The 21,805-nt window shown below is 45.1% G+C and overlaps 1 protein-coding gene across 1 annotated transcript in view; it reads right to left on the minus strand.

Moving 5' to 3' along the window:
• Fa2h (fatty acid 2-hydroxylase) overlaps positions 1–16,954 on the minus strand; it is a 53,970-nt gene extending 37,016 nt beyond the window's left edge. The window contains exon 1 of the mRNA XM_031341459.1: positions 16,572–16,954. Within this exon, the coding sequence (XP_031197319.1) occupies positions 16,572–16,841 (270 nt within the window). The 5' untranslated portion in view covers positions 16,842–16,954. The remainder of the gene's footprint in view (positions 1–16,571) is intronic.
• Positions 16,955–21,805: the final 4,851 nt, after the last annotated feature.

Below are 21,805 nucleotides of genomic sequence, written 5' to 3' on the forward strand. Positions count from 1 at the left end.
AAAAAAAAAAAAAAAAAAAAAAAAAAAACAGGGAAAGAGTATAAAAGGCATTTTTCTGAATACATATAAACAGATGTGTAACATGAAAATATTTTGAACTCCTCATATTTTCTATAAGCTAAAAAATAAGCAGTGCTTTTCTTCAGCTATTAGTACAGATATTAAACAAAACAATACCACACATCATTAGCAGGAACATGAGGAAACTGGCATTTTTACATTTTTTTTTTTGTACTACAGGCAGCATACGTTTACTGTATATAACAGCAGAAACTGGGAACACTGAAGTGGATGGGTCCTTACATGTTCCATATGAGGCCTAAGTATTTCTTTTTTTTTTTAAATTTATTTTTATTAGATATTTTCTTTATTTACATGTAAATTTCTCCTTTCCCAGTTTCCCCTCAAAAAAACAAACAAAAACAACAAAACAAACCCCTGTTGCCTCCCCCCTCCCCATGCCTGTCACCCCGCCCTCTCCCACTTATTGGCCCTGGCATTCCCCTACACTGGGGCACAGAACCTTCAGAGGGCTGAGATCCTCTCCTCCTATTGATGATCGAATTTGCAATCCTCTACTATACACGTGCTGCCAGAGCAATCAGACCCCTCCATGTGCAGTCCTTAGTTGGTGGTTGAGACCCTGGGAGTTCTGAGGGTGCTAGTTAGTTCATATTGTTGTTCGTCCTAAGGGGCTGCAAACCCCTCAGCTCCATAGGTCCTTTCTCTAACTCCTTCATTGGGGACCGTGTACTCAGTTCAATGGATGGCTGCGAGCCTCTACATCTGTGTTAGTCAGGTACTGTCACAGAGCCTTTCAGGAGATAGCTATATTTAGGCTGGTTTGTCCTTCCTTCAGTCTCTGCTCCATAGTTAATCTCTGCAACTCCTTCCGTGGGTATTTGGTTCTCCTTTTAAGAAGGGATTAAATGTCCATCTTTTGGTCTTACAGATTTTTAGACAGCATTTTCATTGATATAAAGTTTGGGGGTTCAGCTCAGAGATAAAATGTCTGTTTAGTGTGCACACAAGGCCATTTATTTGAACACATGCATACCCATGCATGTACACACACACACACACACACACACAGTTATAACTCACTAGTTATAACTGGGCCTGCAATCCTAGCACTTAGGAAGCTGAGGCAGGATGACCGTGGTTTTGATACCAATCTGAGCTACATAGTGAGAACCTGGCTTAAAAAGGAAACAATAAACTAGTTCCAGAAAAATTTAAAAAAATGGTATAATCATTTTAGATGGGAATTTGGCAATATCCATTCAAATACAAAATGCACATTAATTGTATTGATGTTACACATTTATTTATGTGTGTTTGAGAACTATTGTGCAGGTATGCATATGGTTTAGGTAGGGAATACTAAGAGGAACAGCTACTGAAGATGAAGACAGATAAATGTTCCTATACTGCTATATGGAAAGAGGCACAAATATATCATAGGTAAAGAATACAACACGTGCCTTAGCAAGTGCACTGCACAAATCCTTCCTGTGGAACACAGAGAAGACCACACAGGGGTGCATGTGTAAAGGGTTTCAGTAGAGCCACATAAGAGGCCTGAGGGTAAAAGGGACATTCGTTTTTCTGAATATTCCTTTCAATTATTTAAGAGTTGTAAGTATATTAATAAGTAATTACGGTGATATAAAAAAAAGTAGGTTTGAGGGGATGTAGAGAAACTCTGTCTAAAAGGAAAACCATAGAAAATAATAATAATAATAATAATAATAATAATAATAATAATAACCACAACAACAACAACATAACAACAACAACTACAGTTTGGGGGCTGGTGAGATGGTATAGCAGGCAGGCACACTTGCCACCAAGTCTGAAATCTTGAGTTTAATTCCCAGGATCCTCATAGTGGAAGGAGAGAATTGACTCTCAGAATTTGATCTCCACATAAGTATAGTGGTTCATGTACACACACACACACTCACACACACACACTCACACCCACACTTACACACACACTCACACTCACATACACATACTAACACACACTCACACACACACACACATACACTTTCACACACTCACACTTACACACACACTCACACTCACATACACATACTAACACACACACTCACACACACACTCATACATACTCACGCACACACTCTCACACACACTCATCACACACACTCACACCCACTCATACCCACTCACACTCTCACACACTCATATACACTCACACACACACACACACACACTTGCATAAATGTAGGGCTGTATGGATTGTTCAGTGGTTAAGTGGCTGCTCTTCCAGTTCCAAACGCTCACATGGAGCCTCAAAGCTGTCTGTAACTCCAGTCCCAGGGGATCTAATGCCCGTTTCTGGTTTCCATCAGTGCCAGGCACGTACATGGTGCACAGACACACATATAAACCAAACACTCATACACATAAAATAAATAATAAATTAAGAGATTAAAACTGAAGTCTAATTTTAATTTTAAAGGGTACTATGTCACCTTTGAGCAAACTGTACACTTGCAAACAGGATAAACCTTCGAGAACCATCTCTCCAATAAAATGCCTTTAGTGAGCTTTGATTACTATCTATTGAAATGTGAAACCAGAGTGTCTGGAATATGGTTGACTTGGTGATCCAGGGACCAAGCTCCTTCCTTGTCATTTCACCAGGTCCAATATCCTGCACCTAGAACACTCCATGGGGGCCTTCTTGAAGTCCACAAGTGTTGGCTACATGTAAGGATCAAAGCCAGGTGGAAAATGCTGCAATTACTAAGGCTGGCTGCCTCTGGACACAAGCTCATGTCTGTCTCTGGCTTTTTTAACCCATCAAACTACGTTCCTCTTCCCTGCACCTGGAAGGTTCCATTGTCAGACCCTGGGTATCTACTATACCCATATTTTGGCATAAATAGTCACTCAGAAAAGTTAGAACCAGGGGTTCAGAACTGACTCTCTCTCTCTCTCTCTCTCTCTCTCTCTCTCTCTCTCTCTCTCTCTCTCTCTCTCTCTCTCTCTCTCTCTCCTTCCCCCTCCCTCCCTCTCCACCACTTCTTTCTTCCCTTCCCTTCTTCCTCGTCCTTTTGTTTTGAGCCAGGTCTCTCATTGCTCAAGCTGGCCCCAAACTTTCTATGTAGCTAAGGATAACCTTGAATTTCTTCTGATTCTCCTGCTTCTGTACTCTGAGTAGCCACCTAATTTATTCAGTACTGGGAATAAAACCCAGTGCATGCTAGGCAAGCACTCTACCAGCTGAGCCATGTCCCCAGACCTCATTAGTTTCCACCAGTCTTTACTCTCTAATGGCACACATATCTACTCCATGTGCTACATGCATGACACATGTCTCTTCCCCTCTCCCCAGGTCAGATACTGACAGATCGAGTCTGACTGCTGAGATGTACTTCCAGGTCGGCTGACTGGGATCAGCTCCAACTGATGCATACTGAACTTTTCACAGGGCTAAGTTCGGGCATGGCGGAAGAAGCCCTTTCCTGCTAATGGCTCTGCTCTTAAGCCTGCTTGAGCTCCAGTGTCTCATTGCCAGAGACTTCAGCAATGTTCCTACAGCATACGGTGGACAAGGAACTCAAAAGAGACTTGGAAGATTCCCTGGACCTGCTTGGCATTCCAGAGATAACCCTAGAGTGGGCTAGCCCTCGCTGAGATACCCCCACACTGGCCTTACATGATCACAGGGGACATCCCAAAGCTAAGGTTTAGCCCATGGTTCTCAGGTCTTGGAAGCATTCACCTAAGCATTCTCTCTAGGACAGCCGGCACAAGTGAGGACACAGTATGTTTGGACCCCGTGGTAAATCTCTGGGAAGGAGACGAGGCCCTGGAAAGTCATCTGATCCTACACAGTCCTGAGATGTACGTGACAAAGCAGCTGTAACTTATCAGCCACCTCCTTAGCCTAGCAGCCTCCTTCTACATTCACCAGAGGAAAGAGCTGTCCAATTCCGGGGTGGCCAGACATCAGGGACCTTCAAGAGCATTGAGTGCACTGTCAGAACATCAGACCCCTTAGAGCAGTGCTTTTCAACCTTCCGGATACTGCAACGCTCTAATACAGTTCCTCGTGTTGTGGTGAATCCCCAACCATAAAATTATTTCCATTGCTACTTTATAATTGCCATTTTGTTACTGTTATGACTGATAATATAAATATCTGATATGCAGGATATCTGATTATGTGACTCCCAAAGGGGTTATGACTCACAGGTTGAGCATGCTGCCTTAGCATTCTGGGGGCCATAAATCATTATTATTTTACATCTCCCCCACAGTCTGGGGATGTTTCACAGTCCTTAGTGTCCATAAAATGAGTTCTGCCATCAGGAGTGGTCACAGATGCCTACAGTCCTAGCACTTGGGAGATGGATGCTGGAAGATCAGGACTAGAGTCTCAGCTATGTAAGAGAGCTTGGGGGTATCCTGGGCTACATGTGAGTCCTCAGAAAGAAGAAAATAAAGGGAAAAGAACAGAAAAAATAAAGGAAGACTAAACTTTGCGAGCCCAGGTAAACTAAAGTGATCTAAATCACAGAATCCAGGGTACAGCTGTAGCAAACACGGGTCCTCAAGTCCCTGTGACTCCAGATCCACTTTCTGATTCAACACATCTCCCATCTTACATTTTGACCTCCAAATCCCGACTCTATAGAGGCACAGCTGTCAGGGGACTGGAGTGTCCAACCTGCTGATTAATCAGTAACTGAGCAGAGAGTGGGGCATATGTCAGGGGAAGGAGTACGTGCTCTGGGCTGGAGATCTTCCTCACACAGGGCACGTTCCAGAGGGAGAGGCAGTTTATGAGATCCAGAAAGCAAACAGAATCAAGCTAAGAAGCCTCTTCCTATCTCCAGGAGGTTGAGAAGCCCAGAGAAGCCCAGGCGGAAAGGGTAAGAGGGACCCTAGATCATCCCAACTTACTCTAAAAGAAGTTGCGTGCTCCCCACGGGCTTAATGTCATGCACAGTCGACCCCAGTGAGTTAATGGTTAACACCACTCATGGACCCTCAACGTTGGATCTCTCTGAGCTGAACAATCTATCTACTCTAAGGATTCAAATAGAAATTAGAGCCGGGTGGTGGTGGCACACGCCTTTAATCCCAGCACTTGGGAGGCAGAGGCAGGCAGATTTCTGAGTTCGAAGCCAGCCTGGTCTATGGAGTGAGTTCCAGGACAGCCAGGGCTATACAGAGAAATCCTGTCTTGAAAAAAAAAAAAAAAAAAAGATAGAGCCAGGTGTGGTGTCACACCTCTTTAATCCCAACACTCAGGAGACAGAGGTAGGCGGATCTCTGAGGTCAGCCTGCTCAAAAGATTGAGTTCCAGGACAACCAGGGATACACAGAGAAACCCTGTCTCAAATAAAAGGAAGGAAGGAAAAAATGAAGGAAGGAAGGAAGGGAAGAAGGAAGGAAGGAAGGAAGGAAGGAAGGACTGATTATACTGGGGAGATGACCCAGTGGTTAAGAGCATGGGCTGCTTTTACAGATGACTAGAATTCAGTTCCCAGAACCCACATTGTGGTTCACAATCACCTGTAAGTCTGGTTTCAGGCAATCTGATGCCCTCCTCTGGACTCTGGGGGCTCCTGCATGCTTGTGGTATATATCAACTCATCCTCTCTTCCTCTCCCTCTCCCTCTCCTTCTCCTTCTCCCTCTCCCTTTCCCCTCCCCCTCCCTCTCCCTCTTCTTCTCCCTCTCTCTCCCTCTCTTCCCTCCCTCCCCCTCTCTTCCTCCCTTCCTCCCTCCTTCTATCTCTCAAAAAATTAAAAGGAAAATCTATGATAAATATATTTTAAATGCATATTGCCAAACAAACTTAAGTCGCCTTCCTGTTAGTTTTGTAAGAGTCACTGGCATCCAGGTGTTCTACCTAAGTCCTAAAGACTCCAGTCACAAAGTGCAGCAAGCCATCTTAGCACACAAACGCCCACCAGCTGAGGACATAGAGATTTAGCCTCTGTATCACTTACTTTTCTGTTGCTGTGATAAAATATCCAGATGAACGCAATGTAAGAACGGGAAGGCTTTATTCTGGCTCACAATTTGAGGGTACAGTCTATCCTGGCAGGAAAGTCAAGGAGTCAAAATAGCTGGCTAAACTGCATCCACAGCCAGGATTAGAGACTGATCAAATGCCACTGTCAGCTAGCTTCCTCTTTCTATGCAGTCTTGGATCCAAGCCCAGAGAGCAGCACATCTCCCTTTTAGGGTGGAGCGTCTCTGTCAGTCTAATCAAGCTAATCCATTACAGTTATGTCCAGAAGCTAGCCTAATCTAAACAATCCCTCACAAGCGTTCTTGGAGGCTTACCTCCTAGCTGAGTTCAGATCCCACCAAGCTGACCATCAGTGCTATCCCAGGTCCTGCTGGGAAGTGCTCAGAACAGAGCTAGATAGGAACTATGACCCATTGCTGGCAATTGCACTTCTGAGGAATCACCTATGTTGATTCCAGTGCTCTTTCCCTGTTTTAAAGGATAGCCAGTTCCTATCCCTCACTCTACTGTCTGTGAAATACTGGTCTTCTTTTTTTTTTTGGTTTTTCAAGTCAGGGTTTCTCTGTGTAGCCCTGGCTGTCCTGGAACTCACTCTGTAGAGCAGGCTGGCCTTGAACTCAGAAATCCGCCTGCCTCTGCCTCCCAAGTGCTGGGATTAAAGGCATGCGCCACCACTGCCCGGCGATTGGACTTCATTTAAGGAAGACTCACTGTGACTTTTTTATCCTTGAACTCAAAGTCTCTTCTACTTAGATCCAAGAACCAGTTTAGGCTTTGTTTGTTTCGTAATGCCACATTGTATCATATCATGTTTATACCTGGCACTTCCAAGGACTTGCCAGGGTCAAAAGAAAGCATTCAAGAAGCCAGACTGATCTGGCATTCACCCTGACCTGGGCAATAATGGGATCATAGAAGCCACATTTATTCCAGTGTAGGGAGTTTCAGAGTGCAGGCCTTGTAAGAATTTAATAATCAGGGTGTGGCATCGTGTGCTTGTAATCCCAACCCAGGAAAGGTCGAGGCAGGAGGATTTTGAGTTTGAGCTTACTTTGGGCTATATGGCAAGACTCTGTCATAAAAAACAGCAACAAAACAAACAGTGGACCCATGTATGGTAACTTAGGACAACTGTAATGTCAGTTCTTGGCAGGTAAAAGCCAGAGGGTCAGAGTTCAAGGTGAGATTTAGCTATTTGAGACTGTGTCTCAAAAAACTTTAAAAACTGTGATGGTTTGTATATGCTCATCCCAGGGTGTCGCACTATTAGAAGGTGTGGCCCTGTTGGAGTAGGTGTGATCTTGTTGGAGTAGATGTGTCATTGTGGGTGTAGGCTTTAAGACCCTCATCCTAGCTGCCTGAAAATCAGTATTCTGCTATCAGCCTTCAGATGAAGATGTAGAACTCCCAGCTCTGCTGGCACCATGCCTGCCTAGATGGTGCCATGTTCCCAACTAATGATAATGGACTGAATCTCTGAAACTGTAAGCTAGCCTCAATTAAACCCCACCTCCCCACTGTTGCAGTGCTAGAATTATAGGCATGCACCACCATGCTGGGCTTATTATGCGTGCCAGTAATCAATTAAAGGCTGTTGCCTTGGTCTCTTCACAGCAGTAAAACTCCAAGACCAAAACAAACACCAACTACAAAACCCCCAAAGTCTTTTCTTTGATATTCATGAGTAAATAATGGCCTAAGTCATAGACGTTTTCTCCTTTCCTTTCTCTTTCTTTCTTTCTTTCCTTTCTTTCTTTCTTTCTATTTTGGCAGAATCTTATGTAGATCATATTTGATTCTAACTTCAAATTCCCTCTGTGTGTGTGTGTGTGTGTGTGTGAGAGAGAGAGAGAGAGAGAGAGAGAGAGAGAGAGAGAGGGAAAGAGAGAGAGAGATCCTCCTGCCTCCACCTCCCCACTGTTGCAGTGCTAGAATTATAGGCATGCACCACTATGCTGGGCTTATTATGGGTGCCAGTAATCAAAACCTAGTCCCTCCTGCATGGCAAAGTTCTCTACAAACTGAGACACATCCCAGTCCAATATTTTCATGATTACATATGAACAGGGACCACCAGAGAAGAAGTAAGGGAGTTGTAGTATTTGAGTTCATAAACTAAAACCAGACATTTAAAGAAATAATCCCACCAAATTCTGACTCACTTTCTATTAGGAAAACTCTGTATCATGCAACGTTGAGCAATACTAAGGAGTCCTACCAGACAGAGAAGAATACAGAAAAGAGAATCCTACCTCCTCTTCCTGTGCAAGAAGAAATTATGACTAAGTCATCTAGGTAATTATCAACCAGATATGCTGTCAATTGTCTGGCTCACTCTATACAACCAAGTGTACTTATAACAGTGGAATTTCTATGAGCTTTCCCATAACAGACTGTTAAAGCCTCTTGTAGTTCAAATATATCAAAACAAATCCCCCCTGAAATTGATTTATCTGATACTACTATTTAAATGTCACATGATATATTCTCAAAATAGGAAACCAAAGTATTCTTGTAATTATGCATTGGGAAATTGCTCCTCAGTATAAACACCAAGTCTGGGCTTCATTTTTTTTTTTTCAGTCATAAGTTTTTCAAGTGCTTTGAGTATTGGGTTTGGCTTGTTGTCCATGCTCCCCCTTTTTTTATTGACAGTACTTTTTCTATTGCAGAGAAGGGCAGGTAGGGAGACTGATAAAGTTGTCTGCCCACCTTAGATGGGTACCAGTTAGAGAAGATTGAGAGCCACTACTGCCTGGTGGATAGAAGATGGCTCAGCAGTAGCTGCTCTTGCAGAGGACCTGGGACCAATTCCTACCACACATATAGCATGACTGTAACTCCAGTCCCAGGGAATCTGACACCTTCTTCTGACCTCTGTGAGCACACACGTAGTGCACATTCACATATATACATATAATTCAGACAAAACACTCATGCATATAAGATACAAATAAATTTGAGAGAGGGGGGAGAGTCAGAGACACACACACATACACATTTGAGAGAGAAAGGAAGGGAGAAAGAGCCTAGAGACCACATGCCCTAAAGAAATTTGCATGGCAACTCATCAGAAGAGGTAAATAGAAATGCAAGCAACCTGTGTCATGCCTATTATCATCCAAGCATTAAGAGCCATTGGGGGACCAGTCACACCCTACTATTTTCCCTGGCCTTGAACTTGTGGCAGTCTTTCTGCCTCTGCCTCCAAAATGCTGGGATTATAGCTCATAATACTACATCCAGAATCAATTGATTGTTGTTGGAAGGTTTTGGGTTTTTCTTCTCATTGAAATATAGTCAATCTACATAGCCAATGCTAGCCTTGAGCGCTCTGCTCCTATGTTAGTTTCCCAAGCACCAGGATTACAGGCATGCATCACATCGCTTCTACTGCCATTTCCTATAGTCAGCTTCACTTTTATCCCTTGCAAGAAGTCTAAGGAGAAGTGAGCAGCAGTGTCTAGGTGAGGTGTCTATGTTCCAGTCATTCTGGCTGAAACAAATGGAGAGGAAAGGCAGAAACACATGACTTAATAACCGGCCTCCTATCTCCAACCCAATTAGCTAATAAACAGGAGATATGTTTCATATATTTTAATTTTTGAATTATTTTTTTGTTTGTTTGTTTTTCGAGACAGGGTTTCTCTGTGTAGCCCTGGCTGTCCTGGAACTCACTCTGTAGACCAGGCTGGCCTCAAACTCAGAAACCCACCTGCCTCTGCCTCCCAAGTGCTGGGATTAAAGGCATGCGCCACCACTGCCCGGCTTGAATTATTATCTTTTCAATGATGTAAAGAGTTCAGTTTTCCAAGCAGCCCATTCATTGACTTGTTCAAATTCTCTCTTAGTCCCTGTTGGCAAGAACTGGTGGATCCTAATGAAACCCAGGTGAGTTAGACAAGTGCCAGCCTCAGAGAGCTTGAAGTTTCATAGACAAGGAACAAGGTAAGTAGTGAAGAAACCTTGAGAGAAGAGTGCTGTAAAGGCTGTGAAGTAGGTCTAGATAAAATGCTGTGAGAGTTTGAAAAGGAAAAGGGATGTTGTAGAGAAAGAGCTAAGAGAATCTATATAAGACCAAACCATTGAGTCATCCATGGGAAGCTAATGAAGACTGCCTCAGCATAAGCTTTCATTTGAAAGTGTCATAGGCAATGGGGGTCACTGAAGTGACCTGTCCAGGAAGGAGCCTGCTGTAGTACTGAGCATGACGGGACCCTGGCCAAAGCAGGGTCTTGGTAGGGGAGACTATCTAGAAAGAGAACCAGCATGTCATCTGTCATGTCTCCTAATTTTCTACTTCCAATCACTCACTATTTCCCCTTCAGCTTAGATCCTCTAGGTCAGAGCAAGCACCAGAGATTAGCTGTGGTTAGAGATGGGAACATTTTGAGTATCCCAAGGGGAGATATTGAGTGAAGGACGCCACTCTGCAGAGAGCAAGGTGCCTTTCAGAGGAAACTCAGAGGCAGGGGAAAAAGCCTCTGGTGCCTCTGGTGGTGATAGAGGTTGGGATAGAGATGCCTCTAAAAGGTGCTGTTGGCTGGGAGGAGGCAAGGGCTCACTTCAGGCTTTGGAAGTGCCCTACCTCTTCCTCTGGGTCATAGCAATAGAAGGCTTTGCCTGGGTTAAAAGGTGCTTGCAGAAAGCCTCAGGTCCCCTCCAAACTGTAAAGCCCTGGAACATCTCCAGCACAACAGAACGTGGAAATCTGATGACCTTGGAGAGCTGGTGACCTCCACTTCCACTGTGGAGTGGGGGTGAGAAGTTGGCTCGCTGAAACCCACTGGGTTGAAGACCTGGGTTGTCTACAGCCTTTTCCGCTTTGCTGGCAGAGGGAAAGCAAGGGAATGCAGCCCCGGAGACTCAGAGGTGGTGACCAAGGATACACAGGGCACAGTAGGCAGACTGATGCCCTCTCCTCCCAGGATCCGTGTCCCAGGACCTGAAGTCTGTGACTATGTTACTTTACTTGTCAAAAGGACTTTGCAGATGTCAGTTAAGGATCTTGAATTGGGGAGATTATCTAGGATTATCTGGGTGTGCCCCAATATTATCCTAAAAGCATTTGTAAGTGGCAGATTGAGACAGAAGAGTCAGAGTTGGAGATGTGGTGATGGAGCTGACGCTAGAGTAGTCAGACATTAGCTAGTAGTCATTCAGGGAACACGGGTTGTTCCTGGAAGGCTGAAAGGGCAAGACAGGGACTTCTAGAAACTCTAGAAAGAATGCGGCCCTGTCTACACATATCCCACCGCTGACCTCCAGAAAGGTAAGAGGATACGTCCGAGTTGCTTTAAATCTCCGCCTGTGGCATTTTGTTACAGTAGCAATAGAAAATGAATTCAGGCAGAAAACCAAAAGGATCAGGTATCCAAGTGAGGAAGGGTAGTAGAGAGGTCTCAGCAAAGGTCCCCCCTCAAGACTGCAGCCAGGCCAGCAAAGAGAGGGTGAGAACCAACTGCCAGAGCTAGGGAAGCTAAGGCTCAGAAGACCCTGGCAAAGCCTGCTTCAACAGCAAGGTAGAGACAATGGGGGAGCATGTTAATTGTCTAAATAAACAAAAGCTACATGTGGGTTAGCACCACGTGTCATGTTAGGGAGGTGAGACACCAAATAGCAGGGCTAGCAAGGACGACAGGTGCCACTCAGGCATTGGTTTGGGGTATTTCCTGGCAATGTTTCCGAAGGAAATAACTCTCCTGTGCTTCTTGGGCTCCCAAGAGTCCTATTTCTGACCTTCTTCCTCAATTCTTGCTCTCAAATCCAAGCTGAAGCGATGCCAGCAAACACTCTCGGGATCTGTGCATGGAATCAGTGGCCGGGTCTGTAGATGTGTGCCACTAGCTGTCCCTGGTTTCATCCTCCAGGTAAGATTTGCTGGTGTTACAGCAGGCCAGAGCAGTTAGGAAAGGATGGTGGTGTTTCCTGGGCCAGGCAGACCGTCCTGGGAAGCTCTTGACAGTGGATTTCAGCAAGCCGATTTCTTATCTCCACCCCAGGACGAAAGTGGAGATAGATCACCAGCTCTCCCAGGTTTCACCTCGGATCTCCAAGTAGGATGGTGCTGGAGATGTCCCAAGGCTTTACAGAAAGGAAGAGACCCTAAGGCTTCCTGCATTTAGATTCTCTTCCCATTCAATCCCTCAGACCCTAAAACTCTGAGCCTGTATTACAAAGCCCAGCAGAAATACAGGTGGCAGGGACTTAGCTCTTACTCAGAGACACATCCTATGTGACTGGGATATGGCTCCAAGTCCTTCAGACACATGCCTACCTCTATGCTACAGTCTGGAGAGTTGAGGTTTATCCTGCCTGGAGTAGTCTCACACCCATGGCTCAAGTCTCACCAGTTCCTGAGTAAGAACTCTCCAGGCCTGTGATACAAGGTAGGGAAAATGCAGGTGTCTTTCTGACAGTTGTTATTCCCCCTTGGTGTCAGATTTGTGGTGTCTGATTTGGGCTGTGATGGAAGCTGTAACTCTCACCAGAAAAACATATACATTTTTTTGTATACACAATTTCATCTCTTTCACTAGTCTCAGGAGATGTCCCTCAGAATGCTTCAGTATTTTCTATAGTGTGATCCAAGTGGTACCCATGATGATTTTAGGAGATACAAGAGACAATTTTTCTAATTTTAAGTTTGGGGCTGGGAACAGAGCTCAGTTGGTGCACTGCCTATGTAGCATACACAGGGGCTGGTCCCCAGAATGACATAAACCGAGCATGGTGGCATGTGTCTATAATTTCAGCACCTGGGTGGTGGAAGTGGGAAGGCCAGAAATTCATGGTCACCCTCTGCTACATACGAGTCTGAGGCCAGGCTGGGCCACCTAATATCTGTCTCCGCCTCCTTCCCCAATTTTATATTTATTTTAAAAGTTTATATAAGGCTGGGTGTAATGGAGCACATCTTTAATACCAGAACCTTGGAGGCAAAAGCAAGTGGATCTCTGTGAATCTGAGGCTGAACTGCTCTGTACATTAAGTTTCGGGACAGCAAGGAAGACATGGGAAAACCTGGTGTCAAAAACAAACAAACAAACAAACATAAAAACAAAACAAAAAGACCCATGATTCCATTAGTATTATCACTTAGGGTCAGTAAATGCTAAAACAGAAAGTGAGTCTATCTAGAGATGACTACCCAACAAAATAACTCAGGTGGTGTCTGTCAGTGATTCATGGGTGACCAAAGTCTAAGGAACATAACATCCATGGTCTTGGAAGGAGTTTTACACACAAAATCCCTTCCTTGCTTGTTTCTCTCTTTATATTATTTACTTTATTGTATGCCTGTGCAGAGTCCACAGGAGTAGGTCAGAGGCAGGGGTTAGTTCCCTCCTTCCACTGTATGGATTCCAGGGATCCACCTCGGGTAGGTCATTATGTTTGGTGGCAAGTGCCCTTAGCACCAAGCCATTCACCAGCCCTGCTTCTTTTTTGAGGTGGTGTTCACAACAGGGCTTCATGTCCACAGGTAGGAAAGCACTTCTCTCCATGCTTAGGCGAAGGAGTTTGATCCCACTGGCCTCTGGCAGCCAGAGATAGTGCGATGGCTTCCCCAATCAGCCATGGATCTTTCATCTCCCCTACCCCACAGTATGTTAGCTCAAACAAGTCTGACTTGTTCTCTGTGTGTGCCTTTGTTCACACAAATGTGAACGTGTGTGTAACGTGTGTACATAGGGGTGTGGCAAAGTAGGGAACAGGGGAAAAAGTGGGGTGGGCCTTCTTTGTGGAAGAAGATATAGAGTGCCCCCACTAAGGCTGGAGAAGCGTCCTCAGGGGAGGAGAAACAGAGGTACTTCTTCGCACTTTCTTTCTGCTCCTCACACATCAGGAGAGGGCTCTTAACTTCCAGAGGTATCAGCACCCCTGGTTCAGCAGGAGAGGAGCAAGGTAGAAAAGGTAATGGGGGGGGTTGTAAAAAAGACTTATCTAGTCATCTCTTGGAATAGTCACCTCGCGCCCCCCCCCATTTCTCCTTTGACTACCTACCTGTCTCCTTCAGTTTAAAGAGAGCCTTGCCTTGTGTAATAGTGCCTGCCTGTAATCCCATCACTTGTGAAGCCCAGGCAGAGGAATCTCAAGTTTGAGACCAGCCTGACCACCTGACCTATATAGCAAGGTGCCACACAAAACAAAACAAAACAAAAACAAAAACATAAGCTAGAATAAGGAGAATCTATATTTGAACTCTGCCAACAGAGCAACGGGAAACTGGAATGGAGGGCAACTTTGGCCGTTGGCCAGATCTGGTGTGTGGGCTCAGAGGTATACTCTTAGATTTTAGTTTTCTCTATACCCTCGGTTTGGGGCCCAGAAATCTGGTTGTTTGCAACGTGACCACACTGGGACTGGTGGATATAATAGGTAGGAAGCTAAGTGTAGGAAGCTAAGGTGAACTGGCTTTGCCTCTGAGTTCTCTCTGACCCTAGGGGTCAGGCAGGGCAAGGTGAAACCAAACCAAATCCTAAGGCTGGGTGGTTGGCAAAGCAGGAAGGTGGAGCCATCCAGCGCAGGGGAGGGAGTGACATTCAGAATGGTACTGAGTAGAGAGGCCACACCCTCAGGCTCCTGTCTGCAGAACACAGTTACAATACAGGGCAGGCCCATGTACCCTCACAGGCCTGGCAGTCTCCACTGTTCTGATCCTAACTGCTTGCTGATTTCTGTACCAATTTTTCTCACAGTTGAGGTTGAGCTTCTGTTCCTTCAGTAAGACCTGACACTAAACACCAGTTTCCCATGTTGTTCTGGGTTCCTGTCATGGAATGCCAAGTCTGGGCAGTTTATGAAATCTCTCAATTCTTCTCTTATGAAATCTCCTTTTCCTTCTAGCCATGGAGGCTAAGCTTTATAGCTACCTTTTCTCTGGCCTCCTTATGTCCACTGGAGCTCCCTCTACTCCTTGTCACTGGAGCAAGGATACTCTTCTGAAGATGCACATCTTTCCACACCACTCTCCCACTTAAGTCCTTTGGCCTCAACAAGTCAAGCTCCCCCCCACCACCACCTTCAACCACAGCCTTTGAGGCTCATGTGATCAAGCCCCAATGACTTCTAGCTCCCACCTCTTCCCTTTGCCTGCCAGCCCTTGGTCACCTTGGTTCCATTGCTGTCTCTAGACTGTGCCACACTTTTTAAGATATATATATATATATTTGCTATTCCTCTGTCTGGAATGTTCTTCTTGCCACTTTGGCTACGCTCTGTCTCCAATTAGCTCTTGGTGAAAATGTCACTTTCTTCAAAGGCAGCTCGTCCTGAACCTGCTCTCCAAAATCTTCACCCAGACTCAGTATGCCAATATTATAAGTACTAATGAATGTAACTGAACAATGACCGTGTCAGTAGTACGCCCCCTTCCTTCCTCGTTAACATGTTCACTCCATGAAAATGGTGTCCATTTTCTGTTCAAGGTCTGTTGGTGCCCAGCACAGTATCGTCGACCCATTTAAGAACCAAGTAAGTGACTGAGTAAGAGATAAAGATTAGGCAAGATGGATAAGAGGTGTCTCCGGGAACATCGAATGGCATCTCCTTTCGTCTAAAGATCTAAAAGCACTTGAAAGAAATTGAGCAACAAGGACCGACCTAATCAGGATGGCCTTACTGTTACCAGTCCTACTGCCAGGCTTGGGGACAAGGAGTTAGCTTGGCTCCAACCAGAGTCTACCAAGAGCTCTGTGAATAAGGACTGTGTCCCCAATCCTTGGGTCCTTGGGATGGAGACCACTTTGATTCTGGAGTAAGAAACACTTGATTTCACTGAACCCTTGTTTTTACATCATGAAATGAGAATAACACCCACGGTGGGTTGAAGGTAAAATCCAAGATGAGCCTGTACCACACAGCAGGACTGAGCTAGTTAGTACTGAGTCTGGGTTAGAAATGTCAACTTCTCATGTATTTTATTTCACTGTTTCAAACCCACAGCACTGTTTAGGATGGAAATAAAACCAGGGGCTGGGGGATAGAATCAATAAAACGCTGTCCAGGTCCTCCACCCACCCACTGGAGCACCTGAAGCGAACAGAGCAGAGCTTTGGATTTGAGCCTCCTTGAACCAAGAGAGTGGTGGGATGGCAAGCTGAGGCCAGGTGTGCCTAGGAACCTATTATTCAAACAAGAAAGGAAACCAGAAAAGCTGATTAAGGAAAAGAGAAGAGAGAAAGCGGGGTGGTAGTGGCTGGAGTCAGAAACAGGAGTCAAAGTTGTCAGGAAGCAGGGGGGCTGCAGAAGGGACCTGTTGGAAGGAAGATGCAGCCAGGTCGGGGGTAGCGCTGGAAAGAGGAAGGTCAAGCTCCTGGCGATAGGAACGGGAAATGGGGGAGGGGGGCCGAAGTCGGGGGGGGGGGGGGGGGGGGGGAGGGGATCAGTGACCTGTTACCTGGAGAGAAACTGGGAAAACGAAGGGAAGTGAAGGTGTCGGCTGTCACCTTGCGTTCTCCTAGAGGGCAGGTGATCTGGGCTCTCTGAAGCGGTAGACTGGGGGAGGGGTGTGAGGCAGGGAGCGGGGTGTGCCGGGGGCTGCCTGGTACCTGCGGGTCCGCTCGCAGTTCGCCCACATAGTACTGCTCCAGCCAGCGGCGGGCGTTGTCCGAGTGTCTGTGAGGTGGCCCATCCAGGTCGGCACTGATGTCCTGGCCAGCCCGCGCCAGCAGCAGCTGCTCGCCCCCCGGATGATGCCGCACGAAGCCGGTGAGGTCGTAGAGGCTGGCCCCGCGGCGGACCCAGCAGGCACCGGCCGCCAGGCGCCGCTGGACCTCGGCGGGCGTGAAGGAGGCGGCGGGGGGCGGAGCGGGGGCCATGGCGGGAGAGCTGAGCTCGGATCTCGGAGCCCGGCAGTCTGCTCCGCGGCCGCCCGGCGCGCCTCTAACATCTCGGGAGCCCGGGCAGCCGCAACGGGCCGGCCGCCACCGCACCTGCTCATTTGCATGCCGCGCTCTCATTGGCCACTCGGTGGGACGCGCCTGGTGCCCGGAGCCGCCTCCCCATTGGCCCGCAGGGACCCGAGCCCCGAGCGCACGGCGCGGAGCGTGGCCCGCCAAGTGGCCCTGGGCAGGTAGAGGGCGTGCCCACCAGGTGTGCCCCGCTGTTGGTGGCTGCGAGCAGATGGAAGGGAACTGTCGGGACCACCTCCTCGGCGGGCACGCCACGTCTGCGACTTCAAGGAACCACATCTTCAAGGGGGAAACTTAACTGTATTCAATTCGACAGTTTCAAGAGGCGCCAAGGACAAGAGGCATCAGGGCAGAGGTCTGGTCTAGTCCCGGGGATGAGGGGGGTGCGAAATATGTAAAGTCACCCGAAACTCAGCCACAATATATTTAATATTTAAATTGCAATCATATTTAATATTTAATCATATATAATTACATATAATTATTATACATGATGAAATGTTATATATCTAATAGTTAAATGTTATATTACATAATTAAATATTGTGTACAATTATATTTAATATTTAAAAACATTATCGAACCATATGAATGCACGTCCAAATGCTGAATATTTATTTTTTAAATGTTGTAAATTTATATTATACACATTTTATTTTTACTTTGTTAAAAAAAAACCACCAAAACATATTTTACTGGGTGGATTGGGTGAGTGAATAGACGACTTTAAAAAGGGTTTGTTTTACTTGCTGCGTGAGTGTGTGTATGAATATGTGCATGCAATGCCTCTGGAGGTCAGAAGAGAGTGTCAGTCCTCTGGAACTGGAGATTTGTGAGCGGTTTGTGAGGAGCCATGTGTATGCTGGCAGCCTAACAACCCTGGTCCTCTGCAAGAGCAGCCAGTGCTCTTAACCACCGGGCCAGCCCTCCAGTTGTTTTTATAAATCATATTTTATTAAACTAAAAGTCATTATTAGTAAGACAGCATTACAGGCCATATAGCTAGGTTGTGTTTTTATTTAAGCATTTTCTATTGGGTTCATTATGGACCTTTTGCATTAGTTCTGAGTTGTGGAAGACTACTAAAGTATTTATCTTGGGAATTACTACTTACTTTATTGACTTATGAATTTATTATGTCCGCCTATTATCAAATCTCTCACCTCACATGTAATAAATCTTGTAATAAAGACATGGCTGATTCAATGACCCCACCCCACCCCCCAGCCTCCTGGGGGCCGTTTTCTTCTTGTTTGGGAAGGGCAGGGGCTTTGGAGCCCTTCTGACGTAGAAGTGAACTGCTGGCCTGCCTGGCAACTGATGGGTGTGTGCACACATCATCTCTTTTGTGAGATCTTTTATTCTGACTGCTCATTGTATTCTTGATTTCTGGATGAGCTACCATCCGGTGAATGGAGAATAAAACTTGTAATATTTTCAAGAAGGAAAAGTTACTTATGATGGGTCTAAAGAGAGAATTGCTAAGACCATTTTACAGGTCTTCCAGAGCACCAGAGTTCAGTTCCCAGCAGGCAGCTCACAACCACCTATAACTAACTCCAGCTCCAAAGAATCCTGTGCCCTCTCTGGTCTCCATGGGAACATACATTTTCTCTCCCTTTCCTTCCTTCTTTCTTTCTTTCTTTTTCAAAGATTTATTTATTTATTATGTGTAAGTACACTGTATCTGTCTTCAGACACACCAGAAGAGGGCATCAGATCCCATTACAGATAGTTGTGAGCCACCATGTGGTTTCTGGGATTTGAACTCAGGACCTTCGGAAGAGCAGTCAGTGCTCTTAACCGTTGAACCATCTCTCCAGCCACTCTCTCTCCCCCTATCTTTCTTTCTTCCTTCCTTTCTTTCTTTCTTTCTTTCTTTCTTTCTTTCTTTCTTTCTCTCTCTCTCTCTCTCTCTCTCTCTCTCTTTTCTCTTCTCTCTCTCTGTCTCTCTCTCTTTTTCTCACTCTCACTCTCTCTCTTTTTTTGGAGACAGGATTTCACTGTATCTATAGAGTTCACTTTATAGACCAGGCTAGCCTTAAATTCATATACATTTGCCTGCCTCTTCCTCCTATGTACTAGGATCAAAGATGTGCACCACCACATCCAGTAACACACATAATTTAAAAAACAAAAACAAAAATGTTAAAGCATTTATCTTGAGATTTGAAGTTATCTTAAATTTTTTTCGTAGGCTCTTAAATTTTGGTACGTCACTCTGTCTTACATCATGATTCCTGGGACAGAATCCTGGAGGGAGAACAGGGAATCATGCCTCCTTTCTACAAGGAAAAATAGGGGCCTTGGAGGCAAAGCCTGTGGACTGGGTGTGTCATCACAACCTTGTTAATAGCAAGGAAAGCCACACACAGCTTTAATTGCTCAGCAGTGGATCCTGATTTGTAATCAAACTGCCAGTTCTGAGGCTGCCCCATCCAGCTGACTTTTGTCCTGCCCCCCCCTTCCAGTTTGCATGTGCTTATTGCCCAGACTGGGCTAGCTAGCTAGCACTGTGTGGTAAGCCTGTCTCAGAAGCCTCAGGGCCACTACAACAATAGTAGGCCACAAAGTCTGGCTAGCTGATCTCACCCTCCAAGGGTAGGTAAAAGTTCTACTGTGACTGTAGGTCTGCTAAGGAACAGGGAGCCATCAGGCCTGGGCAACAAGACCTGAATGCTCACCCTCACCCCATTTTCACATCATGTGTTCCAAATACATGGCATGGTAAAAGCAGACAGGTGCAGGCCCCTAAGAGTGTTGGAAGATATCATATGTGGGAAAGCTCCATTTCAGTTCCTGTCCCTCACTACTGCCTTGTCTAAAGCTGAACAAACAGACTAACCGTCCATTCAGAATTGTGATACGCACATTTTTGCCTTAGTAGCTCCATGTCTAGAATTGTGATTGTTCAGATATGCTATTTCAAAATGTATAATTAATAGCAGTAATTACAACATTGTATATAGAGTAGATGCAACCATCATGAAGGAGGAATGAGAGCAAATGCCACGTAAGCATTAGAGAGAATCAGGCAGACGCATGGTTAATGGATGGAATAATCTACAGGACATTGTACTGGGAAACAAGTGTGTATGGCATGCAAACAGCTTGTTTGTTTGTTTGTTTGTTTTGACATGGGGGGTCTCATCATGTAGCTCTGGCTGTCCTAGACTCATTATGTAGACTAGCCTTGATCTCAAAGAGATCAACCTGTCTCTGCTTTGATCAAAGGCATGTGCTATCATGCCTGGCCTTGTTATTTTTAATTATTTGGTATTTTAAAATATTTTGATGCAAACAAAAGGATATATGTAAAATTTTAAATGAACAGTATAACTAGTTAAGACAGGCACTTGAACTTGAACCTACTTTTGAACTCCAAACTGTCCACATTCTGCCTCCTAGTTATCAATCAATAAATAGCCCCTGACCCTGACTCTGTTTTTTTCCTGTGCTGAGGGTTGAACTCGGATACATGCTAAGCAAACATTCTGCCAATAAGCTACGCTTCCAGTTTATCTTCACCTTTTGTATTTTATATTTATTTTATTTGTGTGTGTATGCATTTATGTAAGTATGTGTATGAGGGTGCCCACAAAGGCCAGAAAAGGGAATTGGGTCTCTGGGCACCTCGTGGGGTGCTAGGAATCAAATTCAGGTCTTTTAGAAGAGCAGCAAGCACTCTTAACTGCTGAGCTATCTCTCCAGCTTTTTTTTTTTTTAATTAAAATAATCTCTACCTCTCATTTCATCATAGAAATTCTGGGGCTACAGAACCAGCCTTTGTTGTTTTGTCCAGCTTTGCACATGTTCTAAAGATTCAAACTCCATGCCCCCATGCTTGGACGACAAGCGTGCTATCTTCTGTGCCTCTGCGAAGCCTCCTTATCTTTTATGTTAACAATCTGCGTATGTCCACAACTTGTATTGCTTGAATTAAGTTGGTTCTGTGGAGAGCACGTGATATTCACTTATCATTGTGTAGCTTTGCGTATTTCAATTGGTAGTGTCTGAGTGTCATCCGTGGGGTGGAGCATCACTGCAGTCTGCTAACCATCCTGTCTTATTCCACTGTATGAACTTATCTATTTTCCCTGACCTTTGCATAGGAAGCACATTCTCTCACTCTACACCTCTCTTGTTACAGGGTGTCATGGAGTAGCCCTGGATGACCTGGAACTTACTTCAAAGACCAAGCTGTCCTGGAACTCACAGACAGCTGGTTGCCTCCACCTCCTGAATGCTGAGATTAAAGGAGTGTGCCGCCATACTTAGCTCCGTCTTTTTCTTCTATTTATAAGCATTCCGGTATACACGGGCAAGAATTTCTATAGCTTATATATCTAGAGGAGTAAATTACTGTGTCCTGGGATATACAAGTGTTACATTTACAAGATAATGTAAATTAGCTTCTAAGTAACTATACTGGTTTACACCCCCATGAATACTGTATAAAAATCTCTGCCTCTGTGGCAGAATATCTACATAAACCAGGTGATATTTTCCATATTTGAGATTTACATATTCTCCTTCATATACTTATGCAGTCAACATTCATTTTATACTTTGGGTTATAATACAATTTTACTTAATTCTGTTGCCCAAACTTCTGACCAGTGAGAGCTGTTGTATGTCTTTGATAGTTCCTCCGGGTATAGAAACACCATTCCTCCACAGCTCTCTTGTTCCTTTTACTGTATAATGGTCTTAGAAAATAAGACTCGGGCAAGGAATGGTGGCAGATCCACATGAAGGTGGCACTCACATGATAGAGGCAGGAGGAGCACAAGTTTAAGAGCAGCCCATTTCACCCTCCCCCTCACAAAGTTAATACATGTAAATTATGAGTAATTTTGTCCAACAAATTT

The sequence above is a fragment of the Mastomys coucha genome, unplaced genomic scaffold (genome assembly GCF_008632895.1).
Source record: "Mastomys coucha isolate ucsf_1 unplaced genomic scaffold, UCSF_Mcou_1 pScaffold22, whole genome shotgun sequence".
NCBI classification, from domain to species: domain Eukaryota; kingdom Metazoa; phylum Chordata; class Mammalia; order Rodentia; family Muridae; genus Mastomys; species Mastomys coucha.